Consider the following 26,893-nt stretch of genomic DNA (forward strand, 5'->3'; position numbering starts at 1 on the left):
AGTCACAACTTTGAATTTAAACGTCCTTGAAATAGCGAGGAGTGTTTTATTTTGTGTGAAGCAAATAAAACACAACTTGGATAAAGATTTATGATTCGTGTAGTTGTTGATGACTCGACAGCGCCACACTGTGGACGCGCAGGTTCTGAGACTACGACACTTCCGCTCAGTTACCATGACAACAGCGGCGCGTCCCCGTGAGCTCACCCTCCTATTGTGTTTCCCATAGATGTATCTATGTTGTGTTTCCGAGCAACACCAAAAGCGAGGAATTGAAGAAAACCATTAAAGAAAACCTCGCTGTTAACGCGCCTCTGTCACGCTTACTACAGTCTCTGCTTCACGGTGTTTCTCTCGGTCGGGTTCTGCTAAAGCACTCATGGACTCCTCGTCTCGAGCTTCACCTGCTCTGAAAACTAACGCAGATCTAAAGCTGAAAGTAGAAAACAGAAAGAAAAACGTGTTTGTAACGCAGCTAGAGGAGCACAGGTACAGATGCTTATACTTTATTGAGTTTTGCTGCTTTAAACAAGTTATAAAGCCAGTTTACTGCGGTGATTTCTCTGTTAATGGTCTGTTGTTTTTGTCATGACAGAGAGCAGAAGGATGAGCATATAAAGCATATTCCTGTAATAACACAGGTGTGTATGAGACCGACTACAGCACACTACACACACACACACACACACACACCTACAAAAAAATTAAATAAATCTGTTTAGGATTTACTCAGAAATAATTTTCACGCCGAAATAGCTGTAGTTTCACAATAATGACAAAGAAACGTCCATTAACACACGTCTTACACAGTGCCTAAACTGTATGATTACACTGTAACAAGAACACCTTAAAATACAGAGTGATATTAATTAACTACGTGCACTTACTATATGGTTAGGGTTTGTTTTAGGGTTAGTTGCTTGTAATTAAACATAATTTACTGAAATCACTACAGTGAATACATGTCAAACGTATCAAGGACACTGTTTACAGGGATAGTTCACCCAAAAATGAAAATTAGCCCCTGATTTACTCACTCTCAACTCATCCTAGGTGTGTATGACTTCCTTTCAGGCGAATATAATCAGTTATATTAATAATGTCCTGGCTCTTCCAAGCTTTATAATGGCAGTGAATGGCCGTTTCTGTTATGAAGTCCATAAAAGTGCATCCATCCATCATAAAGTGCTCCACAGGGCCACAGGGTTTAATAAAGGCCTTCTGAAGCAAAGCAATGCGTTTGTGTAAGAAAAATATCCATATTTAAAAGTAAGTGCTGGTGATGTGCTGGTGATGTGATGGTGATGTGCTGGTGATGTGATGGTGATGTGCTGGTGATGTGATGTGCTGGTGATGTGCTGATGTGCTGCTGATGTGATGGTGATGTGCTGGTGATGTGATGGTGATGTGCTGGTGATGTGCTGGTGATGTGCTGCTGATGTGCTGGTGATGTGCTGGTGATGTGCTGGTGATGTGCTGATGTGCTGGTGATGTGCTGGTGATGTGCTGCTGATGTGATGGTGATGTGCTGGTGATGTGCTGGTGATGTGCTGCTGATGTGCTGGTGATGTGCTGGTGATGTGCTGATGTGATGGTGATGTGCTGGTGATGTGCTGCTGATGTGATGGTGATGTGATGGTGATGTGCTGGTGATGTGCTGCTGATGTGATGGTGATGTGCTGGTGATGTGCTGCTGATGTGCTGGTGATGTGCTGGTGATGTGCTGCTGATGTGCTGATGTGCTGCTGATGTGATGGTGATGTGCTGGTGATGTGCTGGTGATGTGCTGATGTGCTGCTGATGTGATGGTGATGTGATGGTGATGTGCTGCTGATGTGATGGTGATGTGCTGGTGATGTGCTGGTGATGTGATGGTGATGTGCTGGTGATGTGATGGTGATGTGATGGTGATGTGCTGGTGATGTGCTGCTGATGTGCTGGTGATGTGCTGCTGATGTGCTGGTGATGTGCTGGTGATGTGATGGTGATGTGATGGTGATGTGCTGCTGATGTGCTGCTGATGTGCTGATGTGCTGCTGATGTGCTGGTGATGTGCTGCTGATGTGCTGGTGATGTGCTGGTGATGTGCTGGTGATGTGATGGTGATGTGATGGTGATGTGCTGGTGATGTGCTGGTGATGTGATGGTGATGTGCTGGTGATGTGCTGCTGATGTGCTGGTGATGTGCTGCTGATGTGATGGTGATGTGCTGGTGATGTGCTGGTGATGTGCTGGTGATGTGATGGTGATGTGCTGGTGATGTGATGGTGATGTGCTGGTGATGTGATGGTGATGTGCTGGTGATGTGCTGCTGATGTGCTGGTGATGTGCTGCTGATGTGATGGTGATGTGCTGGTGATGTGCTGGTGATGTGCTGCTGATGTGCTGGTGATGTGCTGGTGATGTGATGGTGATGTGCTGGTGATGTGATGTGCTGGTGATGTGCTGATGTGCTGCTGATGTGATGGTGATGTGCTGGTGATGTGCTGATGTGATGGTGATGTGCTGGTGATGTGCTGCTGATGTGATGGTGATGTGCTGGTGATGTGCTGCTGATGTGATGGTGATGTGCTGGTGATGTGCTGCTGATGTGCTGGTGATGTGCTGCTGATGTGATGGTGATGTGCTGGTGATGTGCTGCTGATGTGCTGGTGATGTGCTGGTGATGTGCTGCTGATGTGCTGGTGATGTGCTGATGTGCTGCTGATGTGATGGTGATGTGCTGGTGATGTGCTGGTGATGTGCTGCTGATGTGCTGGTGATGTGCTGCTGATGTGATGGTGATGTGCTGGTGATGTGCTGCTGATGTGCTGGTGATGTGCTGGTGATGTGCTGCTGATGTGCTGGTGATGTGCTGATGTGCTGCTGATGTGATGGTGATGTGATGGTGATGTGCTGCTGATGTGATGGTGATGTGCTGGTGATGTGCTGCTGATGTGCTGGTGATGTGCTGGTGATGTGATGGTGATGTGCTGGTGATGTGCTGCTGATGTGCTGGTGATGTGCTGCTGATGTGATGGTGATGTGCTGGTGATGTGCTGCTGATGTGCTGGTGATGTGCTGGTGATGTGCTGGTGATGTGATGGTGATGTGCTGGTGATGTGCTGGTGATGTGATGGTGATGTGCTGGTGATGTGCTGCTGATGTGATGGTGATGTGCTGGTGATGTGATGGTGATGTGATGGTGATGTGCTGGTGATGTGCTGGTGATGTGCTGGTGATGTGATGGTGATGTGCTGCTGATGTGATGGTGATGTGCTGGTGATGTGCTGCTGATGTGATAGTGATGTGCTGGTGATGTGCTGCTGATGTGATGGTGATGTGCTGCTGATGTGATGGTGATGTGATGGTGATGTGCTGCTGATGTGATGGTGATGTGCTGCTGATGTGATGTGCTGCTGATGTGATGGTGATGTGCTGGTGATGTGCTGCTGATGTGATGGTGATGTGATGGTGATGTGCTGCTGATGTGCTGGTGATGTGCTGGTGATGTGCTGGTGATGTGATGGTGATGTGATGGTGATGTGCTGCTGATGTGATGGTGATGTGATGGTGATGTGCTGCTGATGTGATGGTGATGTGATGGTGATGTGCTGCTGATGTGATGGTGATGTGCTGGCGATGTGCTGCTGATGTGATGGTGATGTGATGGTGATGTGCTGGTGATGTGCTGCTGATGTGATGGTGATGTGATGGTGATGTGCTGGTGATGTGCTGCTGATGTGATGGTGATGTGATGGTGATGTGCTGCTGATGTGCTGGTGATGTGCTGGTGATGTGCTGCTGATGTGATGGTGATGTGATGGTGATGTGCTGCTGATGTGCTGGTGATGTGCTGGTGATGTGATGGTGATGTGATGGTGATGTGCTGCTGATGTGATGGTGATGTGCTGCTGATGTGATGGTGATGTGCTGGTGATGTGCTGGTGATGTGCTGCTGATGTGATGGTGATGTGCTGGTGATGTGCTGGTGATGTGATGTGCTGCTGATGTGATGGTGATGTGCTGGTGATGTGATGGTGATGTGATGGTGATGTGCTGCTGATGTGATGGTGATGTGCTGGTGATGTGCTGCTGATGTGATGGTGATGTGATGGTGATGTGCTGGTGATGTGCTGCTGATGTGATGGTGATGTGATGGTGATGTGCTGCTGATGTGCTGGTGATGTGCTGGTGATGTGATGGTGATGTGATGGTGATGTGCTGCTGATGTGCTGGTGATGTGCTGGTGATGTGATGTGCTGCTGATGTGATGGTGATGTGATGGTGATGTGCTGGTGATGTGCTGGTGATGTGATGGTGATGTGCTGGTGATGTGCTGGTGATGTGCTGGTGATGTGCTGGTGATGTGATGGTGATGTGATGGTGATGTGCTGGTGATGTGATGTGCTGGTGATGTGATGGTGATGTGCTGGTGATGTGCTGCTGATGTGCTGCTGATGTGATGGTGATGTGCTGGTGATGTGATGTGCTGGTGATGTGATGGTGATGTGATGTGCTGGTGATGTGCTGCTGATGTGATGGTGATGTGCTGGTGATGTGATGTGCTGGTGATGTGCTGGTGATGTGATGTGCTGGTGATGTGCTGCTGATGTGCTGCTGATGTGCTGGTGATGTGATGTGCTGGTGATGTGATGGTGATGTGCTGGTGATGTGATGGTGATGTGCTGGTGATGTGCTGGTGATGTGCTGGTGATGTGCTGCAGAGCTCCAGCGGGCTCCTGGAGACGGGCGTGAACACACTGCAGTCCACACTGGTCCTGAAGAAGCGTGTGGAGGTGGACGAGATGAACGCGCAGCTGATGGAGAAACGACAGCAGGTTCACGACTGCATGAAGATCCTGCGAGAGAGAAGAGCTCAGCTACAGCAGAGGCAGGCCGAGGTGAGCCACATAGCAAATGTTTTCCGGCCCAGCTCCGGGCCACACTATCACATTTCCCTCGGCCCAAGTACCGCAAAGAATGACGGCCCTGAAGTGGCCCAGAACTGGATTAAAGACAAGGGTCACACATGGGCCATAACTGGCCCGAATCTCAGCCAGTTAGTCACCCTTAACTGGCCCTGAACTGGGCCAAAACAGGTTTTATTATTGGTACCAATTCTCAGCCATAAGTTAACCATATCAACGCCACCCTTTAACCAGAAACCCCAAAACTGAGCCATAACCCAGCCTAATCTTACCCAAACCATGTGAACAAATAAGGCACAAGAAAATTCAATTCTCAAAAATAGTTTATTTAACAATAGGCACAAGCCAATAATAATAAATTATTATTATGTTCTATTTTTTTTTAGAATATTCAAAGCTTAACATCTTATTACCACCTCAAAGTGCATTTAATTTCAAATGTTCTGGTCTGTCAACAGTAGTTAAACAGTATTGTAGTAATGCACAAGGCAAAAAAAAACAAAAAACAAAACAGCTACAATTTGTGAACACTATTTTAGTTGCCTGAACAGCCAACTATGTACAACATTTTTCAATTCTAACTAAATGAATCTATCAATGAATCTAGAACTGAAATTTAAACATATTATAATGTAATTTTACTCTCAACAAACATAGAGCAAATTAAAAAAATTACTTAAAACAAATTTGCACAGAATGTTTGTATGTGTGAGGGAGAGAGTGATGCTATCCTCAGGAAGTGAAGTACAGCTCTGCAGCCCCTCTTTTCTCCTCAAGCGCTCTCCCAGACAGCAACATAGTGTCGGCCCAGATCCGGCCCACATCTGGACCGAGTGAAATCCACATGAACCAGATTTGGGCCAGATCTGGGCTGATATGTTGCTGTCTGGGTCTCCTTCCTCCATCTCTACCAGGAGCTGAAGCCATGATCAGTGGCATGTGTCAGACGATTCTTTCCTCACAGCAGCTAAAAGACAAAATATTAAATTAATAAATACATATACAAATATTCATACACCTACTGTAAATAAATGTAGGTAACAAATTAAAATAAGGTTGCTTCGGTTAAATTTCATACAGGAAATGATTGCTTATAATGTGGCACTATATTGAATGACCCGCAGCCGCAGGCCGGTCTATCGCACGCCGGTCACGTCAGTCTGTACTCGCGTTCTCAAGTTCAGGGCAGTGAATCTGCAAACATATAACGTTAGGCAAAAGTTAAAGTTCACTTCAATAAACGAACAAGGTGACATCCGAGTTTGAATTTAGGTATTTAAAAAAGCTCCAAAAAAGAGGAGATGTTCTTCTATTTTTTAAGGATTGCCATTACATAACCTGCCAAAATAACCTTCGTACCCCGTACCCGCCACGGTCGATTTTTAATCGAGATTAAGGTTAAATAAAAATGGCTTTATCTGTTTCGGCATGAGTGCAAAAGAGAACCCATGTGGTTTCATATCTGCTGTATGTATTACATCTAATGTTAGGTCGTACACAATATTATAGACTGTAAAAAAAAAAATATAGGGTTGTGACTCGTGCAGAAAATAGCTTCACTTACCTGAACAGCGGCTGTTTGTCTGACGTCGTCTTCACCTTCAGCGGGAGAGATTTCAAACGACGCATCACGTGAACCTCATCCACCAACCAGAAAGCTGCTGTTACCGTGGAGATCGCACAAAAATAAACAATAGTTCACTGCACAGTTAACTGTACATATTTTTTAATAAACTGTTATTTAGAATATATGTAGTAAGTTTTAACATGATTTTGTGGTGCTTAAACTAAAGAGTATGAAAAACTAAGACTATTTTGTATGTGAATTAATTAGTTTTTTATTAGAAATTCATAAAAACAAATTAAAATAAATTATAAAAAAATTTTAACTCAATTGTCATGTTAGGAAAATGTATATTTTGTTCAGGTTCAGGTTCATTTTGGAATTTTTAAATGATTATTGAATTTTGTGAACACTGCTGAAAACTAAATGCTATATTTATTAATTATTTATAAATTTTTTCTGGACATAGCTTTTTTTCACTGACTCATACGGCAATTCATGTTATTATTGTTATTAATTATTAAAATCATTACATCTCTTTCGTAGTTTTGATAACTGCACCATCCATGGACAACACTTTAAACTGTTTTATTTCTCCCGTGAAAAATTGTGGTGGTGGGGGGGGGCAATCCTTGAATATATAGCGGCCTAAATACTTATAATTGTCCCGTACACAAAGTATGGCCCATAATCGCTACACTGATCTGGGCCACACACCTCCCATCCACAATCGGCCCAATTGTTGTCTGCCGTCATGCAGTGCCATCATTGCCACACTTGGCACACAGTTGGCTGACATGATGCATGCCAGTGCCGGCAACACGCCAGCAGTGCCATGATGAGGCCGCATTTGGGCCAAGTCTGTTTGCTATGTGGTGAGCCAGATCAGGGGTTCTCCTGCACTCACACGTGGAGGACAATAGGGTTCTGACTCCTCTGAACGCATGCATTCACAGCCAGTAAGTTTCTGTCTGACTTAGCATGAATCGTGATATAGCCAGAAGCTGCCTGTCTGGTGGCTCTCATTGCCACGAGGATGACTTTTTTAATACTTTGGATGATTTTAAAGCAATTACTTGTGGCGTCTGCCAAATGGGCAAAGTCTTTAATCATGTTGAACATAGCCCAATTGCCGTTGGGCAAACATTTATTTGTGAGAACTGCAAACGCATCGCTGAACTACAAGAATTGGCAATCGGGCTACAGGAAAAGATACAAGAAAGAGACATTATAATTTCAAAACTTCGAGGACATCAGAAACAACTGCTTACTATTATTTCTACGCTGGTTGAAGATGATGATTCACCCCTGGAGGAAATTGTCTCTTCCACTCCGTTGGTCAACAGCTGGACGAACGTTACAAGGAGAAAACGTAAAGCTGGCAATTCTCTTTTAATACCCCCTGGAAAGTCCCTGTTTCGTCCATCTCCAATATCGGAGGTTGATCCTGTCCCAGTTCATAACCGCTTTGCTTCGCTGTGCGATACTCAGGAAGTGAACATGGGTCCATTGGATCCTACCTCGGCCATATCCAGGGAAAACACATTGTGCAGTGGAGAGCGAGAGCGAGATGACCCAGGTTTGTTTTCGTCTTGTGTTTCTCCTGGGCTTCGTGAAGTTGATTGCTCAGTTCGGCCCAAAGAAAATATCAACAACACGTTAATTGCAGCAGCTGGTATGCCTCGTCGCACTCAACTTACGCCAAGCACAGTTATTGCTGGAAGTTCAATGGTTCGCAAAGTTAAAGTCCCCAATGCCAGAATTCTCTGTTATCCTGGAGCAAGGGTAAAGGATTTAATTGCAGTATTTCCTACAATAAACAAGCAACTCCCTAACATAGAACGATTTGTTATTCATATTGGCTCTAATGACGTCATGGACAGAAACTCACAGAGTCTAAAGAAAGACTTTATAAATCTACTTGGCCTTATCCAAGAAGTAGGGATGCTACCTGTTGTTTCCGGTCCTATTCCTTCTCTTCGTACAGAAGGTGAGAAATTCAGCCGTTTGTGGTCTCTCCATGTATGGTTACAAAATTATTGTCAAGATAATGGATTTCCCTTTGTTGATAATTTCGATTCTTTTTGGGGAAAATATGAACTTTTTAGTCGTGATAGGTGTCATCCAAATGAAGAAGGGGCTCACCTACTGTCTTCTCATATTGACTTCCTTCTGAACACTATCAGTTGAAGGGACATTGTTAGGACATCTAAATCAAAGGTGGATATTGACAATATTAGCTGCTCATTAATCAATACACAAATGGTCAGATGTGGCACTACAATGGATAACACCTCAAATCCTGGGCAAGTAATCCCTACCATAATTTCAAAGCGCTTTTCTCATAGACCTACAGATACATTTGGGCTTTCTAGTTATGCTAGGCATAATAATCTCATACTTATTAATTTATCTAGCAATGTAAGCACTTGTAATTTGCCTATATTAGCTCCTTTACAAACATCATATTGCCCCTCTGATTTTAAAACAAGACAAGGTCTTGGGTTAATGCACATTAATGTCCGAAGCATTATCCCTAAACTTGACATGCTAGACTTGTGGGTAAATGATTCTAAACCTGACATTTTAGTGTGTTCTGAAACCTGGCTTAAATCCTCTGATGGTGATGATGTTATTGCAATTAATGATTATAATGTCTTTAGATGTGATAGAGAAAAAAAGGGTGGAGGTGTCTGTATGTATGTACATAAAGATTTTAAGGCCACAAAATCTTTTAGTAGGTCTGTTTCTAAACAATTTGAGCTTCTTGTTATTAATGTTGAAATCTTTTGTAATGTGTCTGTCTCTGTTGTTGGAGTTTATCGCCCTCCATCTGCTACACATGAAGCAGTCACTTCTATCTTTGAATTACTTATCCCTTTTTTAGAAAATGAGATTGTGATACTTGGTGATTTTAATTTAAATTGGTTATCCACTTCTTCTGCCTATATTAGAACAGCTTGTGTTGATATGAACTTGTCACAATTGATCATGGAACCTACTCGAGTTAATTTAACTTTGACCCTTCAAGATCAACTCTGATAGATTTAATCCTTACGAATAATCCTCATAAATACCCTCATAGTGGTGTCTTTGCTATGGACCTTAGTGATCACTCTCCTATAGTCTGTGTTAGAAATACTAAATTAATTAAAACCAAACCCCGACTCGTTACAAAAAGGAGTTTAAAAAATCTAGATAATGAAGGATTTCTCTGTGATCTTTATTATTCTGATTTATCAAGTGTTTTTAATATTTCAGATGTGGAATTGGCTGTTGAAACATTTAAAAGTATTTTTAATTCAGTGGCAGACAAATATGCTCCTATGAAGACATATAGAACTAAAGACAGGATAAACCCATGGTTCACTACAGAACTTTCAGAATTATTGCAGTTAAGAAATAAAGCTTGGTCTAAAGCCAGGCAAACTGGACTATGTAGTGACTGGCTTATATTTAAACAACTCAGAAACAAGTGCACCATCTCTGTGAAAAAGGCAAAATCAAGTTATTATTTAAATACAATTTCTAGTAGTCAAGGTGATCCGACTAAATTTTGGAAAGCCATAAAATATCTAAAACGAAGTTGCCACTCCTCTCTGCCTAATACCATTACATTTCATTCTAAAACTGTAAATGACAAAATTGAAATATGTGATGCGTTTAATCAACATTTTGTTACAGCTGGTAATTTGTTTGAGGGTGGAACTTGTAATGATGTGGTGCTCCCAGAAAGGTCTGATTGTGTAGCTAGAACCAAGTTAAGAGAAACAGCTCTCTCTTCCAATATTTTGTCAGATGAAGTTATGAACCCATCTTTTTCATTTCAACGGGTTAGCTACGAGGAAGTTTTCAAAGCTCTTTTAACTATTGATATAAAAACTGCTACTGGAGCAGATGATCTTAATCCCTGTCTTTTGCAGATTGCTGCAACTATTATTGCTGAGCCACTTGCCCACATTTTTTATTTATCCTTGTTAACAGGAATAATTCCTAAGGTTTGGAAGACGGCCCTGGTACGTCCACTTTTTAAATGTGGTGATCCCAAAGATTTAAACAATTATAGACCTATTTCAAGGCTTTCATGTCTTGTGAAAATATTTGAGAAAATAGTAGTTGCACTCCTTATCTGCAACTCCAGTATCTGCAGTTGCGCTCCTTTTTAGACGAACATTGTTTTCATGCATTTTGAAAACATATCCGTCAGGTTTCAGACCTGGTCATAGCACCACCTCTGCTGTTACTCGGGTACTGGCTGACATTATAAGTGGTATAGATAAAAAGAAGCATTGTGCAGCCCTGTTTATAGATCTATCGAAGGCTTTCGACACTGTGGATCATTCTTTACTTCTAAATAGACTGTCATCAGTTGGATTAGACCTGACGGCCTGCAGATGGTTTGAAAATTATCTGACAAATAGAACACAGTGTGTTTCCACTGATGGTGTCAAATCTGGTTTTCTTGAGCTTTTGAAGGGCGTCCCACAGGGATCGATTTTAGGTCCAGTTCTTTTTTCTATTTATATCAATAATATTGGTTCAGCTATAAAAAATTGTCATCTCCACCTCTATGCTGATGATACAGTTATTTATGCTATTGCCCCTACAGCTGACCAGGCCCACTTAGAGCTACAGTCTGCCTTTACAGCTACAGAAGGTCTATGTTGAATTGAAACTGGTAGTTAACGAAGGCAAAACCAAGTACATGCTTTTTTCAAATAAACAACAGAAAATAGGTGATGATTTATGTTTTTCCACATTGGATGGTGCCTCTATCGACCGTGTTCATGTTTATAAATATTTGGGGATTTGGATTGATGACAGGCTCTCCTTTAAAACGCATGTTGATGAGTTGGTAAAGAAACTAAGAGTTAGAATGGGTTTCTTTTATATCTTGATTATGGAGACACAATCTATATGCATGCCCCTGCTTCTGTTCTAAAACCTCTCGATGCTGTATATCATAGTGCCATTCGTTTCATTACAGGGGACAGGTTTAGTACCCATCATTGCACACTTTATCAGAAAGTAAATTGGCTGCCCTTAAAATCTCGTAGAGAAATGCATTTTGCACTTTTTGTGTACAAAGCTCTTTTGCACAAATTACCATCTTATATTCTCTTAAAAGTACATATACAATGTACTTTTAAACTGGATGATCTGATGCCTTTACGCCATTTTAGACGTTTGCTTAAGGATAATTTTATTACTGATTGTGTTTGTTTCCTGTGATTGTTTTTGCTTTCCTTTTAATTGCTTTTAATTTATTTAGCTTGTTTTACTGTATATTGCACTTTTGGCTGTATTTCTCTTTTTTTCTGTGTGACCTACACAGGTCGTTGCTGTAAATGAGAACTCGTTCTCAGTCAACTTACCTGTATAAATAAATATGTAAGTGTGTACTGTACAACACAATCTATAGGCCCGTTCACATCATGGACGATAACTATAACAATAAAGACAGTTTTAAAAATCGTTCTAAATGTATAAGAATAATAGAGACAGAGTCCACACCTCAACTATAACTACGACTGCACAGAGAAACAATATAGTTTGTAGCCTAGGCTATATCTTTCTGAGCAATTTTTCTCCAGCTGATGAAGGATAAAAACAGCCAATCAGAATCATCCTTCTTTAAAGAGCACGAGCATTTAAAGCGACAGACAACAAACTGCAGCGCTTATAATAAACAGAACAATATCGTCCAGTGTGGATTATAGTTATCGTTATAAACAGATATACCCTCCAGCTGTTTGTTTGGGGTTACGGTGCATTAGTGGACGAAACTGTTGTTCGATCATGTTTGCTTGAGATCATGTCTCCTCACACAGACAAAACAAAGGGCAGCAGAATTTGAGAAGTTTGTGGAGGAGAACGAGCTGAAACGCCGCCGTGCGCTGAAGAAGTTCCAGATGGAGAGACAGCAGAATGAGCTGAAGGAGAAGGAGAAAGCTGAGCTGTCCTCACATCTCCAACACCTAGAGGCAAGGTAACTAGTAAAGACAGTCGTTTACTGCAGTACTGACGAGTACACGGATCAGACACACTCAAACACACGTATACCTCAAACAGTTTTAAACAAAATCTGAAATCTTATGACTGTTAAAGTTGAGATGTGCATTAATCATGTTTTCTTTATTCAACAGACGACTGTATTTAAAAGAGCGAGTGAACAAATTTAAGATATTCGAGGACTTTCTGATGAAGACTCTTGATTTACTTCCAGACAGTAAGAACATTTGGACAGAAAACTGTCTTTTATTTAGTCTATAGGCCGTTCACACCAGGAGCGATCACTATAACGATAAAGATATAGTTCTAAATATAATAGCCACACCTCAACTATAACGACACAGGAACGATGCCACTGTAATCTCTTTCAAAACAAATTTCTTTTCCAGCTCATGAATGATAAAAACATTGACAGCCAATCAGAATCCATCCTGCTTTAAAGAACTCAAGTATTTAAGCGACAGACGAAACTGCAGCACTTATCATAAACTAGGGCTGTCAAAATGGCTGAAAGCTAAATGCGAATTATATTCTAATTCTAAAGGCAATAATATGTTAGAAGAAAAAGTGCTGTAATGTCTCCTGTGTCCACAAGAGGGCTCAAGCGAGCGCAATAAGCAGATATAAACCAAATCAAGCATCGCATCTTTTATTGAAATGAAACGACATTCACTTTTTAAAGTGCATTTACTTTTGAAACAATTGTTTTAAAATAAAATATAATTTCCTTAATGTGCATGCAAGTAAAATTAGGTTGCTATGGTGCATAAAACTGTGTTTGTGCATCAGTAACCTGAGAAAACACACTTCAACACACAGAGTAATGAACTACATGAGCACACAACAGCAAACTGGCATTCAGAAACACTCACTTCTACTCTCTACATCTACAGATAGATCATCACACACACCAGACGCTCTTGATCTGAGCGAGTGCTGAGCGCTTTCTGTTGACAGTGTTTCAGCTGATGAACACACACACACACACTCAGATCTGACCGATGTGCAGGTTTGGTCAAGTGTGTCGTTGCACGATTTTTGCCTTCAACTGAGAGGCTTTCGTCAGCATGAAGCCTTTTCCCGCCATTTTACACATGAAGAATGCAGCCACACCTGCTGTACTGGATACGCTAACAGGGACAAACCGCTTCAGTTACGTCATCGTCATCTCGCCTCTCGACACAACAAAAATTCGAATGCAAGGTTTTTCCATTCGAATGTGCTTTAAAAAAAAAACATTTTTTATTCAACGAATATTTGAAATTAATAATTTTATTTGACAGCCCTATAATAAACCGTATGATATTGTCCGGTGTGGACGCTGATATAGCGATGGTTCTTGGTGTGAACGGGCCTTTAGCCTCATCCCCGCTGTGCAGACTATCTAGGGTACCGGACGGAGCTGGTGACGGCGATCATCAGACGCTACGAGACTCTGAGCATCAGCCGACAGGATCTTCTGCAGCGGTTAAACAGCCTGACGGACGAGATGAAGACGAGCCAGGACCAGCTGGACGCCCTCAAACACCAGCACAACACCTACAAACTGGTACATTCACATCAGTGAAACCAGCGTTACGGGCTCGATACACATGCGTGACGTACTGACGTGTGTTTGTGCTCGAGGCAGATGGCTAACCAGGAGCTGTCCGAGCGGCAGACACAGCTGGATCAGACCAGCGAGAGGAACAAGCAGCTGGAGATGACGCTTCGCATGCACAGGGCCCAGTCCAGAGACCAGGTGTGAGCCTCACAGCACAGACACTGAGACCTCGTGAGAACGTGTAGAGCAGGGTTCCTCACACCGACCTCAGGTCTGATAGAGATCCTGAAGACCTTGATTATCTCGCTCAGGTGTGTTTGAGATTGTGTGTTTTCTCAGTCATCTTTAGTCAGATACATTTACATTGTGACCGTGCCTCAGAATGCAATCAACTCTACCTGTGTCTGTAAAGATGTGAACCAAACGCACATACAGATGAATGACGGCCCACGCAAATCCAGTGCATTCTGTCTAGTGAGGACGTCATATGGGAGGTCCTATCACTTCTTTACTCTGGTATAAAGTTTGGGTTTAGATTATTTGAAGGACGATATTCTAACATCGCTGCTGAAGAACTGCTACACTACTGCCTTCTATAAATCCCCACAAGAACTCAAGCTTACTTATTTTATGTATTAGAGAATAATAAATTGGCGAGCCACTAAACAATCACTCGGCTAAATCTAGAGAAATCTAACGAGAGACACGTCTCACGGATCCGTTTGCACGACGGACAGCGGCGAGCTCGTTTAACCCATCACTCGACAACACAAGTTAACCACATTAATTAGAATGTACTAATCATCAGGTTATTCCCTGTGAGGATGTCAAAACCTAATCATTTGTGTATCTGACTTCTATTGTCTTTGAGATGTGATGGTAAATAAGCAGAAAGAATCGATATATAAACGCTGGCTCTGTCCGGATGCGCTCCATTCCCGCAGTAAAGACACTTTACTGATGCGTATCACACGTGCACTTCACTGAGCCACAGAATGATGGTTAATGTGTTTACATGAGCAAGATGTGTCCATTGGTTTATTCTGACTGATACAGGTAAACAGGTTAACATTGTTGGCTTAGTAATCATAATGGGGTTCAATGACTGTCTGACTTGCAGAATGAAAACCTGCAGCAAAGCCGAGTTAAATCTGTCAATCTGCACATCAGTTCATGAAACAGGTTCTTCTGTGAAACACATGCGCTGCTGTCCTGATGCAGCCATGAGTCCTTTTAATCCATTTCTACAGGTCTGACAGCGAGACAGTCCATCATCAGTGGTGTAGTGATGTATGAAGCACCGCTCACACAGAAGTCACTTTTACATCAGTTCCCTTTGTAGAGCGGTCACTTCTACATTGCATCAGCTACGCTATGGGAACTCCTCCCCTTCTCCACTTTTCTGAAACTTTATAGGGTAATGCCAGGAAATGGCCAATTGTCACTGAAATATGCACAAATGCATGCAAATACTGACAGGCTAGCGGCAGTATAAAATGCGCTGGAGTGACAATTGCATCAGAATCTTGTCCTTCAAGCTGCTGTCATCGCCGAAGACACAACAGAAGATCATTCTATCTTCACAGCATCCGACGGCTTCTTTCTGTAGTATCTGCGCGGGCCCCATTGACCCGCCGGACCCACATGAGCACTGTATGACCGAGGCTGCATTCAGCGAGTCGGACTGCATCCACTGCGCGGACATGTGGGTTCGTGCCCTGAGGACTCGCAGAAACATTGCCCGTGGCCTTACGGGGGCTGGTGGGCCCTTCCCTCCTGAAGACGACATATTCACCAGTACTTTTCGCTCATTTGTGCCCCTCTTCGACCTCGCTCGGAGCAGATCTCAACCTGCCTTCCAAACCCTGCAGACTGACCGCACACCTTGCTGACGAGGCTTACACGTCAGCCGGTGAAGCGGCATCCGCACTGCACGCGATGGCGGTGTTGCAGGTGTTCCAGACAGCGCTGACACCACTGCGGACTCCAAGAAAGAGTGCGCAAACGGACTTTGCGCTGATGGCCACTAAGCGCCTGGCCCAAGCCATTGGCCGATCCATGAGCTTCATGGTGGTTCTCCACAGGCATTTGTGGCTAACTATAGCTGACCTGAGAGACTCAACAGCCTATCAATAGTTATAATTTAGTGACCCAAAAAACTACAGGGCTATTTAATCAATACACACCTCTGCATTAGCAACTCGCTGTAGGTTCAGGCACCCTAACTCGCTCTCTCACGGCTTCAGGGCCCTTAGCATCAACTGCACTTTAGGTTGGGACTGGAAGGACACTGGCTGTAGTAATTATAATGCACACTTTTTGCCAGTGCACCTCGGTTTGGCAGTGTGCCAATAGGGCATGAGAACTTTTGTTGCTGTAATTAATTTCTTTCGAGCAGATGCTGCATTTTGCGTACCCTGCCTTGTAGATGTTTTTAAAGTACTGTGACAGCGGGAAGCTGTGCTGGACTCCCTTCTCCTCTGCTTTGGCTCGACCTTCAGCCAGGACCAGTTCCATCTGCACTTCAGCCCTGACTCAATCACCTCAGCATCCTCCTCTTTGAGCTCTCTCTTTCTGCAAAAGAGGTCCTATTTTTGAATATTAGCCGACAGAACATCCTCAACACAATCTTAGAGAAGTTAAAAAGGCTCAGTACTAGGACCGTTGCTCTTCACCCTGTACATGCTACCCTGGGGAGAGATCATGAGGAAACATGGCACTAGTTTTCACTGTTATGCTGATGAGACTCACCTCTATATTTCTTCACGCCCTGACAAAACTTACTACTAATAAAAAATGTATAACGACAAACTTAGGACCTGTTTACACCTGGTATTAAGATGCATTTTGGTCGATCGGATCACAAGTGCATGACACTAAATACAGGTGTAACGTTAAATGGGGTGTTAAACGTTCTGAGTTTTCCAGAAGTAGTTGAAAAGACATTTGACTGGATTGCTTTCGTGGTGGAAACGCTCATGTGATCGAATGTGTTCAAACAGCCACAAAAGACAGTCTTCTCTCCGTCTACTGTCTTAAACATTATGGGAAGCGCGCGGGATTTAAACTGTCAGCTGGAGACATGAGTTTGGTTTGAAGACGAAAAACATAACAAGATTCCAAATGTTCTCTCATCATTCCTGATTTCTAACACACACAGCGTTCGGCTGATTTCTAACACACACTAACATCGTTCATCTTGTCTTGTGTCTGTCAGAGCAGAAACGAAAGCTAATGTTCTCCGTGTGTTTCTCTGTCGTCTCTGGTCACGTTCATATGTAATTTGCGCAAGCTTATTTTGTCTATTAGATTGAAAGATCTGAAAAAAACCCCCATACATTTACCCACCCATAGACACTCCCCTTGAAGAAATCAGGATAGAAGTGGTTGAAAGTGGACAAAAGAGACGGATTAAAACACCAAGTGTAAACGGGTAACGTTATGTGTCTCCCTCTTCAACCTGTGATCCGATCGACCAAAACGCATCTTAATACCAGCTCTAAACAGAGCCTTACTCGACTTAATAACAGACCAAACTTGATTTGGCAAACTTTAGCAAGTTAAGTTAATTTAAAAGCATTACATTGTTGGCAGCAAACTTACCTCAGAATTGTTGATATACTGCGAAAAGTTGTCCATGGAAAAGAAGAGAGTGGCCTTATCTTGATTCTGATTGGTCAAAAGGATTGGCGAGGATGATTGCGTACGCTCGAGAGATGGTCTCACTCCAGCCTATGAGCTTGCAGTTTCCGTGCGTCAGAGTGTTGCTTATGCAGTTGTTACCGCTTGGCTGTTGACGCTGTGTATGTTTATGTCACAGGTCAGGGTGGAGCGCCAGCGGGCCGCCCACCCCTTCGCTTGCGTGCCGCCCCCGAGGACACAAAGGAGACAGACACAGAATTCAAAAATAAATGTTCTTTATTAAATAAATAAAACAGTTTCTCTTCAGCATTCATCTTTCCTTCAGGGAGCAGGTTCTTTGAGCATTAGCAGGCTCTTCACTAGCCTCAGACAGAAAGTGGAGAATACGTATAACTCACAGCATTAGCCGGCTCTTCACTGGACTCAGGCAGAGAGTGGAGGATAATGGTATTTCCCCAATGCAGCTGTAACTTAACAGGGCTCAGGTAGAGAAGAGGTTAATGAACAGCTATGACTGCGAGTGAACAGCAGAAACAATTCCCACACTCGCATATCCACCACACACTGTAAGATTTCACTCGTGCTCATTTCCACAATAAAACTGCAATTCAACAGACTCACGGTGCAACCAAGGCTTACACCCGCAATCCAGCCGAAGTCTTCTCTCTCTCTCTCTCTCTCTCGGCCTCCCTCCGCATCCGCGGCCGCTCACATGCTGCGTGCCTCACATGTCCTCTCTCCTCGTGCCTCGTGCCTCGTCCCCCTCTTTGGTCTGTACTCTCTCCTTTTATCCTCCCCTAATGGCAACGTGTCCCAACGTGCACAGCTGCCGGCGATTTCGGCTGAACACCCCATTCGCGGGGATTTTTCGCTAACCCGGAACTAGCCCGGTGTTCCGCTGTTATTGGTCCGGCGGGAGGCAATCACGGCAAACATTAGTTCCGCCTTGAAGGTTGGAATTTTGTCACCTCGTGACATTTACATGCTTCTCTTATGCTTATTGTGCTGTGTCTGCCCTGTATTCAGTGCAGCCTGCTCTCATTCTGTTCAGATATGTAATTTTTCATAGAAATTGAACTTGCGTTTCATTGGTCTAGCTTCACCTATTAGACGCGAGCACTCCTACCGGCACTGTGCTATTGGTGGGAATTGTATGCTGTGATACCCTATGCTTGGTATACTTTGCTTCATTCTTCGGCTATCTTCGCTGCTCGCACGGCAGGATTTTATACTATTCCCGCAGTGTAACTGACGCAATATAGAAGTGACCGCTCTCGAAAGGGAAAGTCTCTGGTTACTATCGTAACCTCGGTTCCCTGAGAGGCGGGAACGAGGCATTGCGTTAGCCGCCTCGCCGCTTTCGGCTGTGCAAGCGTTCAGTCGTGGATTCTGATGCAATTGTCGCTCCAGGGCATTTTATACTGCCGCTAGCCTGTCAGTATTTGCATGCATTTGCATATTTCGCGACAATTGGCCAATTTAAGTGGAGAAGGGGAGGAGTTCCCACAGCGTAGCTGACGCAATGTCTCGTACTTTCTCGCTTTCTGTTGTTCAGTGCAACGAATTCACATCGAAGTTGAACATGAGTGAAATCTGTGCAGCGAACAATTTTATCCTCACGTGAAACTCGTGATCGTGTGGATTCTGATTGGAATTAGCGTGAGCAATGATAAATGTGTCTAGTTAAGGTCTAAAGTTTGTTCTTGATTTGCTGCCATTGCAGCTCGAGTCTGAACCCCGTCGGTCTCGCTCCCGCTTCAGTCTAACTACTGTTGCATATAAACATAAGGAGGCAAAAGTGAATAAAAATACAGCGATACAGTAAATTGATATGCTTCTGTCCATCTTAAGCTGGGTTGGTTCAGTCTCTCTTCTGTTGACTGGTGATGTCTGTGATGTTGCGGTTTCTTCGGCAGGTGGAGGAAGTGGGGAATATCCTGATAGCTGTGAGAAACCTCGGAGAGCAGTGTTACCTGAGCCACTACGGCCCTCTTGACGGCATGGACGCGGCCACCGTGATGGACATGATAAAGGTGCCGGCGCTTCAGTAACATTCAACCGACGGCACTTACTCAAACTCAATCAACAACTTGTTTCTTTCTTCACATGCTTTCAAAGGAGTTCATGGTGGAGAAAGCAGACCTGGAGAGAAGAGCTATGAGACTCACAGACAGCAGTGCTGCGACAGCGAAGAAAAGCACTTCTGGCAGAATCCAGCTGAAGAGCAGGATCAGCGGAGCCACAGTGATGAAGAGCAGGATCAGCGGAGCCACAGTGATGAAGAGCAGGAGCAGTGGAGCCACAGTGATGAAGATGCTGCAGTAGATGGACACTGTCGCAGCTGCTCACGCCACCAGACTGTATGAGAGTTCAGTACCAGCGTTTGGGTTTATATACAGGGTGTGAATTACGGGGGGGTTTGGGGGGTCTGACCCCCTCTAATGAAGGCTTGATCCCCCTCTAATGAAGGCTTGATCCCCCTCTAATGAAGGCTTGATCCCCCCTAATGAAGGCTTGACCCCCCCTAATGAAGGCATGATCCCCCCTAATGAAGGCATGATCCCCCCTAATAAAGGCATGATCCCCCCTAATGAAGGCATGATCCGCCCTAATGAAGGCACGATCCCCCCTAATGAAGGCTTGATCCCCCCTAATGAAGGCACAATCCCCTCTAATGAAGGCACAATCCGCCCTAGGCATGATCCCCCCTAATGAAGGCTTGATCCCCCCTAATGAAGGCTTGACCCTCCCTAATGAAGGCTTGACCCCCCTAATGAAGGCATGAGCCCCCCTAATAAAGGCATGATCCCCCCTAATAAAGGCATGATCCCCCCTAATGAAGGCTTGATCCCCCCTAATGAAGGCATGAGCCCCCTAATAAAGGCATGATCCCCCCTAATAAAGGCATGATCCCCCCTAATAAAGGCTTGATCCGCCCTAATGAAGGCAATATCCCCCCTAATGAAGGCTTGATCCGCCCTAATGAAGGCACGATCCCCCCTAATGAAGGCTTGATCTGCCCTAATGAAGGCACGATCCCCTCTAATGAAGGCACGATCCGCCCTAATGAAGGCTTGACCCCCCCAATGAAGGCTTGACCCCCCCTAATGAAGGCTTGACCCCCCCTAATGAAGGCATGATCCCCCCTAATGAAGGCATGATCCCCCCTAATAAAGGCATGATCCCCCCTAATGAAGGCTTGATCCCCCCTAATGAAGGCATGAGCCCCCTAATAAAGGCATGATCCCCCCTAATGAAGGCTTGACCCCCCTAATGAAGGCATGATCCCCCCTAATAAAGGCATGATCCCCCCTAATGAAGGCTTGATCCCCCCTAATGAAGGCATGAGCCCCCTAATAAAGGCATGATCCCCCCTAATAAAGGCTTGATCCCCCCTAATGAAGGCATGAGCCCCCTAATGAAGGCTTGATCCCCCCTAATGAAGGCTTGACCCCCCCTAATGAAGGGTTGACCCCCCCAATGAAGGCTTGACCCCCCCTAATGAAGGCTTGACCCCCCCTAATGAAGGCTTGACCCCCCTAATAAAGGCATGATCCCCCCTAATGAAGGCTTGATCCCCCCTAATGAAGGCATGAGCCCCCTAATAAAGGCATGATCCCCCCTAATGAAGGCTTGATCCCCCCTAATGAAGGCATGAGCCCCATAATAAAGGCATGATCCCCCCTAATAAAGGCTTGACCCCCCTAATGAAGTCTTGACCTCCCCAATGAAGGCTTGATATCGTTGCGACCGATGTGAATCAATCAAATTAACTTTAGCTGGAAAAAAACTTTATTCAAGAACTGCTATAAAGCCAAAACAATCTCTGTTACTTTAAACTATCATTGTATCTCTGTAAAGCTGCTTTGGAACAATTTACATTGTTAAAAGCACTATATAAATGAAGATTGCTTGACTTAATGAAGGCATGACGCTTGACCCCCCCCCCCCCCCCCAATGAAGGCTTGTAATTACATAAGCAGCATTAAACAGTTAGGCCTGTGTAAATAATCATAAATAGTAAAGTTTTTTTTCTTTTTCTATTTTTGATTTGTTGTTGTCCTGCACCTGAGCCCAGTTACGGGGTTTGGGATGTGCACACCTTTGTATTTTTGACTCTTAAATAAATGAGTGTCATGTGCAGTTTTTATGTTCCACCTTTGCAGTGTAAAAAATGTCTTTAGTTGATGCTTGAAAAAGATTTTGTCTGTAGAATTGTGGTTGACTGAAGTAATTGGTAAATGTAGGTATTTGAACAACACAGATATGCAGATTCAAGTAGATTTTAATATGGTAATTCTGAAAAATGTCCCCTAAAAGGTTTCAAATAAAATGTGTGTATATGTAAAGGCCTACATATACTGTATATATGTGCACTGCGAAAAATGATTGACCCCCCCCAAAGACCATTGTGTAATCGCACCGTTTAGATACACATGACATTGCTCGACTATGGAAGCTTGTTTCCACCACTGTCTCCACATTGACATTTTCATCTCACTTCTGACTTTTTCCCCCCAAAATTACGAGTTTATATTGCGACGCAGTGTTTCCCCTACCATTATATAAGGGGGGCGCCCCGCCCTCCTATCGGCTCCCCCCGCCCCCCTTGAAGTCAAGTAAATTTGATTTGATTTTCTTTATAGCGCCAGATTACAATTTATTTTATTTAAAAAAACTAAATAGCCCTTAAGTAATATGTTATTTATCTTATTTCCACGATGGCATGTCTTTTCTGTCTGTGTTTGCGCGTTTACAATTATCCCAATGAGTGCGCAAGCGCGCACACTCACACACAAACAAACACTTGCGTCAAATACAGATGAGCACTAGCGGACAGAGAGCGTGCGGCGGGAAATATGTCGCTGAACTGAAGATGGCAACACTCGCTCTCCTGCGAGTAGCAGCCGGAGTAGCTCTCCTGCTCCAAGTCTACGCCCGTTTCACACATATTTCGTTTGCAGTGCGTGTGCGGTGAGTATTTTTTTCCGTACCCATGTTTACAGAGCTTTCACACTGCACGCGGATGCAGTCCGTCGATGATCGATCCGTTCCAGTTGCGGTGCGTATACAGCAGTGCAGCGATCGTTTCCGCACCGAGTCTACTTTTGCCGTTTATATACTGTCTATGATTTCTGCTGTGCTGCAAACGCTGAATTAAAGTGACAGCGCATGTTTCGTGGTCAAAATGAACACAGATTGACCTGAAAATGTAGTCATTTCACCATAAGTGCGATTAATTAAATAAAATGTAGTAATCTCACCATAAATGTATTTAATTAAATACTACTTTTTTCACTTTAAAACCGGGGTAAAGCAAGGAAAACTACAATTTACCTCAACAAGGCGACATAATGACATTCGTGGAGGTGGAAAAACAAGTTCTTTGTGACATGCAAGATTTATTGTATTAAAATTGAAATGCAAAATATTTTTATTTAAATATTTTAGTTAAATATTTTACCACTTGCTTGAGCAACTTAATATATAATTATATAGAAGTAATGCATTGAATAATACATTGTTTAAATTGTGTTTAAACGTGAACGCGCGTTCACAGCAGTGCTGTGTCTGACAGGATTATTCTCTCCAATAAATGCATCATAGAAATAAAAACTTCTCACAAAAAAATGCCCATTTAAAATTTGTTTGTCATATAAATGTATTAACTAACATTAACAAACAATGAATGAGCAATATATTTGTTAGTATTTATAAATCTTTTTTTAGTTGTTAGTTAAAAAATAAAACTATTTAAGCTCTGGTCCATTAATATTAACAAATACTTCTATAAATTTAACAAAGGTTATTTGCAAAAGTCAATTTTAAAAAGATTTAAATATGTTTTTTTTTTGTTTTTTGTTTTTTTAAAGAGATATCTTATGTTAACATTTTTTTTTAAACATTTGTGTTTTATGTTAACTTTTACAAAGCATTACCCTCCCAGACAACCAATTAATGTGACACATAGATAGATAGCTAGATAGATAGATAGTGTCCGTGTCAATTAAACTCAAATGTGCATTAAAGAGATGATCAAACAATCCCGTTCACATGTTTTTATTATGCAACAAAGTATTATTGTTATTATTATTGCTTATCAGTATTTCATTGTAATCATCACAGTAGACAGTGTGACGGTTCAGCTGAATCACTGCATCATTTGAGGTTTGTTTGACTAAATATACTGAAGTACGTTTATGAGCATCTCCAGCCTTTAACTGTCTGTCACATGGGTTTGAAACAACGAGAGTAAAAGATGTGAGAATGTTTGAGTGAAACGCCCAAATGGAGAAAATATGACAGATTTAAAATTAACAGAGAAAAATTAGGAAATAAGGAAATAAAGGAAATAAATGAACACTTACTTTTTTTAAACTAAGTCTACAAGATCTGTAGTTCATTATTTCTCATATATAAAATGTGTTCACAATACATTTCTAAAGGCAGTCATTTACAGAAGAACAGATCAGGATCAGTCCATGAAGTAGACACCACTAGACATAAAACACTAGACGCTTTACACGACTTTCTGCTGGATCATGTTCTTCAGTCCCAGACGCCCCCTGCTTTCCCTTTGGTAACAGTGCATTTCCACTGTCCTTCACACATGTAAACGCCATCCTGTGTTTAACCCAGTCAGCGCTGCAGTGTGGCGGTCGCTCTGTCGCGGCTAGCGGTCGGTCTGTCGCGGCTCACGCTGGCGGTCGGTCTGTCGCGGCTCACGCTGGCGAGCGCAGTGTCCGCTGTGGCGGCGGGCAGCTGAGGCAGGGTTAGTTTGCCCATCTGCGTCGGGTACCTGGTCTTCATCTGGTGTCTGAAGACCGGCTGGGAGATCAGCTGCTTGAGCTGGTTCTTCAGGCTCTTCATCAGCCTCTGCTGCTCGCGGTCATCATCCTCATCTTTACCGCCTCCTGAAACACACAGGCCACAGGTCAGGGGTCAAAGGTCACACTGTAAACACTGCTCATGCCACTTCAGAAGCTCGTACCCATCAGCAGGTCGTCGTCCACGTCGATGTCCATGGCCTCGGCCGCCTGCCGGACCCAGGAGTTGTGCTGCGTCTCTCGGCTGTGGAAGAACTCCATCTTCTCGATCCTCCGGGCCAGAGTCACACGCTCCTGTCGAGGGAAACCGGCTCGTCAAGCTGCACTACAACACAGCGCTAGTGGACCAACTACAGGTCAACATCAATCTGATTCTGATTGCTTTTCTTCCCTATAGTGTCGTATATCGAGTGAAACGCTTCTGGAACAACAACAAATATGGGCGGGGCTTGATTGTGTCTGTGGGGAATTGACTGGATGCTTGTGGTTGGTGGGTCTCATGTGAGTGACAGGTTATAGCCCCGCCCTCTTCATCAGATATAGTTGATTTTGATTTCATGGTGACTTTACGAATGAAAATGTAAAATACTAGATTGCCATTGTTAACTATTGTGAAACGGGTCCATTGACATTCAGATCTACAATTTAGTCACTAAGAAATGAAAATGAATAATTCATTTTTTTTATGGAATATTGCAGTGTTTATTCTAAATTATTTATGGGTGCACATCAATGGCTGTTTACATGCTCAAGTTTTGTTTCAATCGGACTGAAATCATTCCGATTGATGAATCTGAACGTAGTGTTTACATGAACGCTAAACGTGATCGGGTTGATGTGTGCGTTTATATCACAAGCTTAAATCGGAATAGATTTTTTTAGACGTGCGCTCACTGGACGAATATACAGTTTCCTGATGTTTGCACATAACTATTCTCATACACTGGTTCTGTGTTTTAAACGGCAGACTTAATATTTATCCATTTTTCTACATCATTATGCTATTTCTACCTCATTGTGCTATTTCCACATCATTACACTATTATTTCTATGTCATTACGCTATTTCCACGTCATTACGCTATTTCTACATCATTGCGCTATTATTTCTGTCATTACGCTATTTCCACTTCATTACGCTAATTCTACGTCATTGCGCTATTTCTACATCATTGCGCTATTATTTCTGTCATTACGCTATTTCCACTTCATTACGCTAATTCTACGTCATTGCGCTATTTCTACGTCATTGCGCTATTTCTACGTCATTACGCTATTTCCAGATCATTGCGCTATTTCCAGATCATTACGCTATTTCCACGTCATTGCGCTATTTCTACGCCATTGGGCTATTTCTACGCCATTACGCTATTTCTACGCCATTGCGCTATTTCTACCTCATTGTGCTATTTCCACATCATTACACTATTATTTCTATGTCATTACGCTATTTCCATGTCATTACGCTATTTCTACATCATTGCGCTATTATTTCTGTCATTACGCTATTTCCACTTCATTACGCTAATTCTACGTTCATTGCGCTATTTCTACGTCATTGCGCTAATTCTACGTCATTGCGCTATTTCTACGTCATTGCGCTAATTCTACGTCATTGCGCTATTTCGACGTCATTACGCTATTTCCAGATCATTGCGCTATTTCCAGATCATTACGCTATTTCCACATCATTGCGCTATTTCTACGCCATTGCGCTATTTCTACGCCATTGCACTATTTCTACGCCATTGCACTATTTCTACCTCATTGTGCTATTTCCACGTCATTGCGCTATTTCCACGTCATTACGCTATTTCTACGTCATTGCGCTATTTCTACGTCATTACGGTATTTCCACGTCATTACGCTATTATTTCTATGTCATTACGATATTTCCACTTCATTGCGCTAATTCTACGTCATTGCGCTATTTCTAAGTCATTTCGCTATTTCGACGTCATTACGCCATTTCCACGTCATTACGCTATTTCCACGTCATTGCGCTATTTCTACGTCATTGCGCTATTTCTACCTCATTGCGCTATTTCTACGTCATTACGGTATTTCCACGTCATTACGCTATTATTTCTATGTCATTACGATATTTCCACTTCATTGCGCTAATTCTACGTCATTGCGCTATTTCTAAGTCATTTCGCTATTTCGACGTCATTACGCCATTTCCACGTCATTACACTATTTCCACGTCATTGCGCTATTTCTACGTCATTGCGCTATTTCTACCTCATTGCGCTATTTCTACTTCATTGCGTTATTTCTACCTCATTGTGCTATTTCCACGTCATTACGCTATTTCCACGTCATTACGCTATTTCTACGTCATTGCGCTAATTCTACGTCATTGCGCTATTTCTACGTCATTACGGTATTTCCAC

At 43.1% G+C, this 26,893-nt stretch overlaps 2 protein-coding genes across 2 annotated transcripts in view; one reads left to right on the top strand and one right to left on the bottom strand.

Annotated features, from left to right (window-relative positions):
* The first annotated feature begins 138 nt into the window (after positions 1-138).
* ccdc197 (coiled-coil domain containing 197) lies at positions 139-20,114 on the top strand. The gene is made up of 9 exons (XM_084097276.1): positions 139-489; positions 596-641; positions 4,707-4,883; positions 12,306-12,463; positions 12,621-12,703; positions 13,866-14,035; positions 14,117-14,227; positions 19,588-19,704; positions 19,790-20,114. Exons 1-9 carry the CDS (start codon positions 380-382, stop codon positions 19,994-19,996), a joined length of 1,179 nt encoding a protein of 392 aa, XP_083953402.1. The 5' UTR covers positions 139-379; the 3' UTR covers positions 19,997-20,114.
* A 2,975-nt stretch (positions 20,115-23,089) lies between these two features.
* Positions 23,090-26,893, bottom strand: part of ddx24 (DEAD (Asp-Glu-Ala-Asp) box helicase 24) — a 35,119-nt gene continuing 31,315 nt past the window's right edge. The window contains exons 9-10 of the mRNA XM_084097116.1: positions 24,663-24,792; positions 23,090-24,585 (exon numbers count right to left, since the gene is read on the bottom strand). Coding sequence (XP_083953242.1) covers positions 24,311-24,585; positions 24,663-24,792 — 405 coding nt within the window. The 3' untranslated portion in view covers positions 23,090-24,310. The remainder of the gene's footprint in view (positions 24,586-24,662; positions 24,793-26,893) is intronic.

The sequence above is a fragment of the Abramis brama genome (assembly GCF_963993115.1).
Source record: "Abramis brama genome assembly, chromosome: 21".
NCBI lineage: Eukaryota > Metazoa > Chordata > Actinopteri > Cypriniformes > Leuciscidae > Abramis > Abramis brama.